Source organism: Mauremys mutica, chromosome 9, assembly GCF_020497125.1.
Source record: "Mauremys mutica isolate MM-2020 ecotype Southern chromosome 9, ASM2049712v1, whole genome shotgun sequence".
NCBI lineage: Eukaryota > Metazoa > Chordata > Testudines > Geoemydidae > Mauremys > Mauremys mutica.
In genome coordinates, this window is record NC_059080.1 from 51,154,814 (window position 1) to 51,164,384 (window position 9,571).

The 9,571-nt window shown below is 43.4% G+C and overlaps 1 protein-coding gene across 1 annotated transcript in view; it reads right to left on the reverse strand.

Moving 5' to 3' along the window:
- KY (kyphoscoliosis peptidase) overlaps positions 1-8,909 on the reverse strand; it is a 32,555-nt gene extending 23,646 nt beyond the window's left edge. The window contains exons 1-5 of the mRNA XM_045031112.1: positions 8,872-8,909; positions 5,748-5,810; positions 2,772-2,846; positions 2,051-2,092; positions 1,180-1,236 (exon numbers count right to left, since the gene is read on the reverse strand). Coding sequence (XP_044887047.1) covers positions 1,180-1,236; positions 2,051-2,092; positions 2,772-2,846; positions 5,748-5,796 — 223 coding nt within the window. The 5' untranslated portion in view covers positions 5,797-5,810; positions 8,872-8,909. The remainder of the gene's footprint in view (positions 1-1,179; positions 1,237-2,050; positions 2,093-2,771; positions 2,847-5,747; positions 5,811-8,871) is intronic.
- Between the last annotated feature and the right edge of the window lie 662 nt (positions 8,910-9,571).

Consider the following 9,571-nt stretch of genomic DNA (forward strand, 5'->3'; position numbering starts at 1 on the left):
GCCTTCTGTGAGGTGATGTGTGAGTACAACCCCTCCTGCATTAGGAGATAGCTTCATCTGCTGCTAAAGTGCTCGGTGCAGGTTCTAGCATCAACACTCCTAACGTTGGGACAGCAGCTATCTCAGACATTGGCTTGTTTGCTGCAACCTTTGACTCCTGCAAGTGGAGGCCATAAGCCCACCCTTCAGGATGGATGGCCACAAGTAGAACACAGTGAGACCTCTTAATGGACTAGTGTCTAGTCCTTTGGGGAACTGGGGCGGGGGGGTTCCTCTTTGGTTCTGGTTTAAGGCTAAGAAGTAAACTGGTTTCCTCATCCTTAGTGGAAAGTGTGCTCCCAAGCTGGATCTGGTTAATGGAAGCGTCTCTATTCTCAGAAGCCCCCAACCCCCACTGGCCAATTACGTGAGCAGAAATCTCTTAGCCTGGATTCCTCAATATTCCCCCAGACTTAGTTCAACAGCCTTCATTGTAATGGGAGAGCCAGCCAGTTAATTCAATCACAAGCAATGGCATCTTCTGTTACCTACTGGGCCAAATTTGCCTAAAACAGTGTGGGAGCGCACAGCATCTGTTTCTCTAACAGGCTTGTTTGTTTATCTAGCTTTTCACTGAAAAGGGACTATTACAGTGACCTAAAGAGAGAGAAAGCAGATTTACACATTTGAAAGGTTCTTATTCTATTCAGCTCTGAAAATTACTTCTTGCCTTTTGGGAGCTGAATGGGTTTTTAAAATTGGTTATCAGTTTTCGTCTTTGTCAGGTTATAGCTGCAAAGGCTCCCCACAGACACCGAATCCACAATAACTCATGCAGTCCAACACTATTACCTTGGCAGTTAGAAATGTGTAGCAGGCCCATTTGCAAAGCAGACTTCTCAGTTATGTTGCACATGCAGTCTGTCTAAAACGCACATGACATTCACCGAGCCATCCTGACTTCAAATCCCAGACAATACAGCGTGCAAAGCAAAGTACAGTTAGAGAGACAGAAATGAAATCATTCATTTGCTGTCACTGTACTTTGATAGAGTTGTTTTTAGTCAGTTCCACATCATTTTTGTGATCAGCATTAGTCCTATTTCCAAAACCGAATGTGTGTCCCATTGGGGGTGCTCACTGCAGTGTAGAAACTATGCTGTGCTAATCACAGAAAGCTACAATACAGCAGATAGTTACCATGCAAGTCTTTTCCACTAGGCAGGGGCACTCTGCTCTTCCCATTCTCTTGAAAACCTAGAAGGTTGCCAAAATTGAGGTGAGATAAACAGTAGAGAAGTAGAAAAGGGTAGAGAAAGTTAGTGTGTCTATGTGGAATACATGGAGAGTTGAAAGACAGGCTTTTACTTCCTTGTCTTTAGCCCTATGGTTCATATCACGTTGCATACAGCCCATGAGGGAGAGATGGAAGCAGCACAAGAGAGAGATAAGTAGAGAGCGCTTCCCCTCCCACCAGTCCTATGACCATGAAGGTACCAGACAGCACATTCACAAACAGTCAGATGTCTTCTGTTGTAGGCTGAAGGCTGGGAACATTGTGTTCCATCTTGCCAGCGAGCCAGGCAAATGGCTTACTGTATGAAAGAAATTCAAGTGTGTGTTTTAGCGAGATCTTAGCTTGTGTTAACACCTGCAGCACAGTTATTAAATGATACCTTCCCAGAGTGAGCTACAGATCAGCTGGAGCATGTTTTAGGGGTGATTCAGCCACCAGAAGGTCACCAAATGTGAGATATCTGTAGTTCTGGAGGAGGCCCCACCCCCACAAAGAAAAGGATTTTGTTCTCACTACCAACTGTTCCTCTTGATACAAGACCCAAGAGCTGGCAAAGCACAACCAGCATCTGCCCAGCGGGGAGTCTGGGCACACGTCCACCTCTAAGTAGCACAGTCATCATCTGAACTCAGCTGCTGGCAGCCTCTCCAGTGCCCCAAGAAGGCAGGCCCCATAATGAGAGATGTTGGGCCAAACTTATGGCTGGAGCAACTCCACTGAAGCTGGACTAGTGTTTCCACTCTCACAAAATACGCTGTAACCAAGCAGCCTCACCTTTGTTATCCAGGCCTGTCAGACTTGGCAGCTTGCGGACTCCTGCAATAACCCCCAGACAGAATTAGTCAAGAGTTACCAGTGGAAGAAAACTCCACCAGCCATCCTAGCAACCTGTCCCTGTGCCTAAACACCTCTGTGAGCACCACAGGCTCCATCCCATTCCTATTAAAGCCCATGGAATGTCTTAATTTTCCCTCAGTGGGTTCAAGCCCCAGATGCACTGAGCATTTTCTCCTTTCTTCATGAAGGCTTTTTTTTGTTGTTGCTGTGCTGGTGACACCCCCTCCATCCCCCATGTGTACCGATATTTTCTTCCTCTCATCTAGTCACCCTAGTTTAGATTAATCCATTTTTAAGTATGAGGGATTTGAAAAGGGAACCATACACTTATAATATCTTTTTTTTTAAATTATTTTTTAAGTTATAAAGCAGCTGGTGGTTGGAAGCTTAAATGTGGCATGGAAGTAGTGGTTACTGAGGGGAACTGTCAGTGGGTGTTCCTGTGACCATTAGTTTGGATTTGACTGAGTTATGAACTTTGGAAAATCACACTTTGAGCAGTGTCACCTTTCCGTTACTTTCATCATTGATATGCACAGATAACAAGCTAACAGGTTTAACACTGTGGTAACCAAATGAGCCCCTCTACTCCCTGCTCTCTAGTGCAGCTGATATGCCATATCTTAGCTGGCCCAAATGTTTTAAAACAGTGATGTACCTTTCCCAAGGGAGAATTTCTTGAACAGCTGTGGGGTGGTATTTCTAGGATGTACCTCGACAGTCACATGAGTTCCTGCAATGAACAAAGAAGTCAGAAGTGGGCAAAGAATGAAAAAGCAACTAGAAAGTGAAAACATATGAGACTGAAAATATCAAAGATTACTCTTCCAAGTGCAAACCACATTCATTAATATTGTACCAATACTAAACTAACTCATAGGGCCTCCACTTCTGCCTTTCTATGTTAACATCCCTCTTGTCCAACTTTCCCTCCCCTGCCTGTTTCTTCTCTATTTGAAAACCAGAATGTCCTTACTGGGCTGGTACCTCAGTGCAAATGATTTGTCCACATGCCTACCATGAAGATATATTTGTTCTGTTATTTTTAAATGAAGTGTACAGGTTTGCAGCACTATGGACAGAAGAAGAGACAAAATAGTGAAATAAGCAAATAAAAAATGATCCTATGCACTTCAGATTCCTGGTGTAACAGATATTAAAACATTCCCCAGCCTCTCTCCCCTTAACAATGAATTGGAAACGGAGTCAGAATTCTAGGAGCGCATATCTTGGTTTGAAGATGTCGTTATGTGTTTGACTTGATACCGCACAACATTTTGATTAAAAAACTAGAATTATATAAAAATAACATTTGCAGTGTTTTTGTAGCCGTGTTGGTCCCAGGATATTAGAAAGACAAAGTGAGTGAGGGAATATCTTTTATTGGACCGTCTTCTGGTGGTGAAAGAGACAAACTTTTGAGCTACACAGAGCTCTTCTTCGGGATTAAATGGATTAAAAACTGGCTAACTAAGGACTCAAAATGTAGTTGTAAAAGGGGAATCATCATCAAGTGGGTGTGTTTCTAGTAGGGTCTCACAGGGATTAGGTCGTGGCCCTACTCTGTTTAACATTTTCATCAATGGCCTGGAAGAAAACATTAAAATCTTTGCTGATAACATTTGCAGATGACACAAAAATTGGGGGAGTGGTAAATAATGAAGAGGGCAGGTTACTGACTTAGAGCGATCTGGAACGCTTGGTAAACTGGGTGCAAGCTAACAATATATGTTTCCATACAGCTAAATGCAAAAGTATAAATCTAGGGAAAAAAACGTAGGTCATACTTACAGGGTGGGGGACTCTGTCTGGGAAGTAACTGAAAAGGACATGAGCCACCAATATGAGACTATGGCCAAAAAAGCTAATGCAATCTTGGGATGCATAAACGGGAATCTTGAGTGGGAGTGGAGAGCTTATTTTACATCTGTATTTCGCACTGGCGTGACTGCTGCTGAAATACTGTGCCCAGTTCTGGTGCCTACTATTCAAGAAGGATATTGATAAACTGGAGAGGATTCATAGAAGAGCCATGAGAATGATTAAAGAAGTAGAAAACATGCCTTATAGTGATAGACTCAAGGAGCTCAATCTATTTAGTTTATCAAAGAGAAGATTTAGGTGTAACTGGATCATCCTCTGTAAGTAGCTACATGAGGAACAAATATTTTAATAATGGAATCTTCTATCTAGCAGAGAAAGGTCTAAGATGATCCAACGGCTGGAAGTTGAAGCTAGACAAATTCAGACTGGAAATATGGTGTAAATTTTTAACGATGAGAGTAATTAACCATTGGAACAATTTACCAAGGCCATGGTGGCCTGTCCATCACTGCCAATTTTTATATCAAGATTGGATGTTTTTCTAAAAGCTCTGTTCTAGGAATTATTTGGGGGAAGTTCTCTGGCCTGTGCTGTACAGGTCAGACTAGACGATCACAATGGTCCCCTCTGGCCTTGGGATCTGTGAAGATCAATAGTGGTACAATAATGACCTTTCAGGAAATAATGGTACAATAATGACCTTGCAGGAAAGCATTTATCTGCAACCTAGGCATTATGCTGTACTGATCATGCAGTATTGTGACCTCAGGGCTCAACACTCAAGATTTAGGCCAGAGTTACACTATAAACATTACTGACATAGCTTATTTTGTCCGTTAGGGGTGTGAAGAGGTGTGGCAACAAAAGCCCATAGTGTAGACAGCTGTACTTTTGCCGGTATAGTTGCTCGGAAGGTGGCATGTGCTGGAATGAGTTCTACCAACAAAGCTGCACGTGGTTGGTCTGAGCAGTGTCCTCACTAGGAGTGCTGTGCTGGCATAGTTATACTAGAAATGCTTATTTGCAAAAATAACCCACTTTGGAAAACAAAAAAAAGTTGATACAAAATTTCCACAGAAAGTTTTAAAAAGCAAAAAATCAGTTTTGAAAACCAATGGAATGAAAGTCTCTGAAGTTTTTGTGATTTATTATTATTATTATTTATTTTATGTATTATTTATTAACTTCTTCGTCCCTAATCAAGACCCACTTTTTTAAGGACCAAGAAGGCTTTAAATATCAATTTTAGTATAGAACAGATGTACAGGATGAATCAAACCCAAGACGGCCCCGTTATAAAATGTAAAGAAATAATTTGAACCAACGGACAAACTCTTGTTACTTTCCTTGTTCTCTTAAGGTCTGCTCTACACTAGGAGGGTTTTGCTGGTGGAGTTATGCCAATATAGTTCTGCCAACAAAAGCCTCTAGTGGGGGTGCAATTAAAGTGGTATGAAAGGGCTTATACCAGTATAGCTTATAGCTTTAGCCATATTGGTATAAGTGCAGTTATGTCAATAAAAAGCCATCTACACCAGCTTAGCTATGTCAGGTTTAAAAAAAAAGCCACACCCTTAACCAACAGCAATCCTGGTAAAACTTTTAATTGTAGACCAGGCTCAAGATTCTTGAAAGAATTGTCCAGTGACTCTTCAAATTCTTCATCTTTTGCAGTCCGATTATAACAAAATTCTCATATGTGTCTCTTGCTGTGGTGCTGTTCTGAGCAAGTTTTCTCTCATACGAGCATAAATAAGAGATGAATGCTGCATTGCTACAGAAAATCAGTGTTCACTGGGTTACCACCTACCTTCGTTGGTGTAGGAAGTAATGACTGGTGCCTGCTCGTCAGGCTGCATCTGAACTGGCTGGCCTGTTTATATGAAGAAAACATCCCCGTGACTAGAATAAAATGGAATTTTCTCATCCTACACTAACTGCAATGGGCACTAACTGCAGAACCAAGTTAAATCTATAAATGTGGCGCACCAATGAGCTAAATGGCACTGAGATTCCATTCTATAGCTTTTATAGCTTGTAAGGCAAATTGATACAGCAGAGCTCAATATTCTATGTGCTGTGTGAACCAATTCCTGGGCTTCAAATGCAAGTGGAGTGAACAAGAGAGTGCTAGTTGGGAATAGTCCATGCAATTCAGGCATTGGGAGCTAGACCCTGGCTGAGGAAGTAGGGAAGGAAGGAGAACTCTCTGGAGAGGCATGACTGGCATCAACTGAATTCTGTTTTATTGAAATGTATCACTCTCAGGGGCGGCTCCAGGCACCAGCACGCCAAGCGTGTGCCTGGGGCAGCAAGCCACGGGGGGCACTCTGCCAGTCGTCGCGAGGGCGGCAGGCAGGTTGCCTTCGGCGGCATGCCTGCGGAGGGTCCGCTGGTCCCGCGGCTTCGGCGGACCTCCCGCAGACATGCTGCCAAATCCACAGGACCGGGGACCTCCTGCAGACAAGCTGCCGAAGGCAGCCTGCCTGCCGTGCTTGGGGCAGCAAAATACCTAGAGCCGCTCCTGATCACACTTGCATAAATAGTCTAGTTCAGTGTTTCTCAACCTTTTCAGATTGGCAACCTCATATTTGAAGTAAAAAATTTGCACTCCCCTCTTACATTTACTATATGAGTAAAACATGTATCAATAATTACTATGTGTGTGTTTCAGTAGGCTGACAGAGAATACATGACCTTGAAATGGAAGAGGTGTGCAGAGAGATTTTCTTTGCTTCAGACTGTAATAAAGTTTTGAATGCCTTGTGACCCCCTGATTGCCTTTCATGAGCTCTCTAGGGGCCACACCTCGTCTCTTGAAAAACACTAGTCTAGTGGTAAGGACCTGGACTGGGTGTCAGGAGACCTGCATTCTGTTCCCAGCTGCATAACCTTGAGTAACCTCCTCTCTTTTTGTTTGTGTAGATTGTAAGTTCTGTGGGGCAGGGACTGTCTCTCACCATGTGTGTACAGCACTCAGCAGAATAGACCCTGATCTCAGTTGCAGCCCCTACGTGATGTGGTAATACACATGGTACTAAATAACATTAATCTATCCCACAGGGTTGCAATGACATTAAGCTAGCACAGTCAGCCAATGCCATTTAACACTGAGCAATATCTCGCGTATGGCCTTGGACATTAGAACCTGATTCACCGAGGATGAACATTGGCCATGACACTGGGGTTATCCCTTACTGTTTTTCAGAAAGTGTCATGGGATCTGTGTCCCAGCAGCAGAAGGAACTTCACTTTAACAGCTCATCTGAAAGGCCAGATACTTTTCGTAATTCACAGCTGACATGGATCAGGTCTGTGACTTATGAGATTTTGATGCACTGTATGTGGCAGCAGTGTGTTTTTTTTAATGTGGTTCAATCTCAGTTAATGTCATACCGTTTGTAAATATTGCAGCAGCACCAGCTGCTCCATGGTGTCAAGTCCTCATAAAGACAGGAATGCGGCTGATTAAAGTGAATTTATTAACCCCTTTGGTGCTGGTGCAATAAGAGCTGGCTATTCCTTTTGGCATCAGAAAGTCTTAATTATCCTCAAGAGGACTCCTCTTGTGTCCTGAAGGCAGGCTAGAGGAAAATGTATTGATACTCAGATTTGCATTGAACTACTAGAGGTACTTCAGTTAACTCTGTGTGATGGGTAATTCTGTCCCTTCTAGTCCTGGTGAATTTCCTGATCTTCACTATGTAGCTGTCGTTGAAAAAGAAGAGCATGTTAAGGCTCTAAAGCTATTAATATTTATCTGCTTTTCTTATTTGTCACCTGTCTGTCTGATATGGTCAAAGACAATTACTGACAGTACCTTGCCACAAGATACTACTTGCTTGCTTACTGTCTATGGGCTGAATCTGCTCCCATTGATTGCAGTGGGAGCTGGATCAGAACTCACATTAAGCAATGCATCAGTAACATACAGGGTTTTCACATAGGGGTTATTAGTAGTTCTGTGGAAGCAAAACTCTGTTTCTTTCACTTGCCTTTCTTCACTAGAGACCAAATTATGTTTTCATACAGGCAAAAATGAGGTTGGTTGGTGGCCTGAGCTCATTCCCTAGGGGCTGCTTATGTTCCATAACAAATCCAGGGCACAGTTTTGTACAGCCTCTTAAGAGAGGCTTTGAGTGGGACTAGTGGGAGGGGTTATAGGTCAGATACGAAGTCGATTGGCTGAGCTATATGGAAGCTCAGGACTAGGGGACAGATTGTTCCTCATGTCAAAAACAACTGTGCAGAGGACTGGAAAGTTTGGGAGGATCCTCCCATGCAATTTGCACCCAACTTTTCCATTAGTGGTTGAAGTGATGAGAGATTCACCTTCTCAACAGGACAGGGTTTCCTGCCTCCACACACCATGAACTACATGGGTCCTGGGTAAGCTAAGAGCTCTGTGCGACTGTTAATACTGCCTCAGGCTATGTTAGCTTTCAGGAGGATTCTTTATTGGTTATGATAATAGAATCAGAGAAATGTAGGGCTGGAGGGGACCTCCAGAGCTCTCCTTGTCCATCCCCCATGCTGAGGCAGGGTTACGTATATGATAACTATGATGCATGTATGCAATAGTGTGCCCAGCACCTAGCCATCCCACCATATTCCCGGCGCATGCATACACACATCCTGACCTCCAGTGGCTCCTGCTGGTAGCTAGAGACAGGAAGGTGGCACTCTCCCCCCGCCCCCATTACGCATGAGCACAGGGAGACCCATGTCTGAATGGAGCCTCCCTGTGCACATCACCCAGACACAGTAGGGCCTGGAATGGAAAGGGCTGTGACAAGCACATTGTTAGTGTGCAGAGGCAGCCTGCAAAGCATCTCCACGCACTCTGCCTGGCTCCAGCCAGCTCTACGATGCCCTCACTATCACTTGCCCTAAGTTCTCACATACAAAATGAGAGGGCAGAGAAGACAACGTACCAGGAAGGCCATTCCCTCTGGGTTGCTGCGATCTGTCATTTCCATTTCCATCGCTTTGAAAACCTACATAATGACAAGCATGGGCATGAGAGTCAGACAATATCATTCACGGGTGCTGGGCAGCGTGTCTGCTACCAGCTAATGGGAAGATCACATCAGGCCCACACCTGTTCCCACTGAAGACAGAAATAAAATTTCTGTTGATTTAGCTGAGACAAGACCAACTCCATGATGAGGAGACATCACTCAGCTAGGCATTATTTACCCAAGAGGATTCATAGAAGAACTGTTGACCAATGAGAATGGAAAAAGTTTCTTTGAAAAATGCCAGTCCAATATTTTCCTTGCTATTTCTGTTTTTGTCCTCCAAACTCAGACTCCTTTTCTACTTACTCCTGCAATCAAAGAGTAATTTATGACATCACAATCAATTGCAATGGGAATGGTGAATATATCACATGTTTAATATTATGGACTATATTCATCCCTGATGTAAATCCACTGACTTCAAGAGGATGTCTTTATTTTTCCCAGCCATGCCCTGTTTTAGTTCCCAAACTCTTCCTCATTACGGTGTGTGTTCATTTAAATGTTAGACAAATCCCCTCCCAAAGTAACATGTTGCAGGGCTATCCAAGGAGAATCTCTCACTGGAAAAGTTTGAAAATCACGATGGTTGAAAGTAAGTTCTAAAGCACTT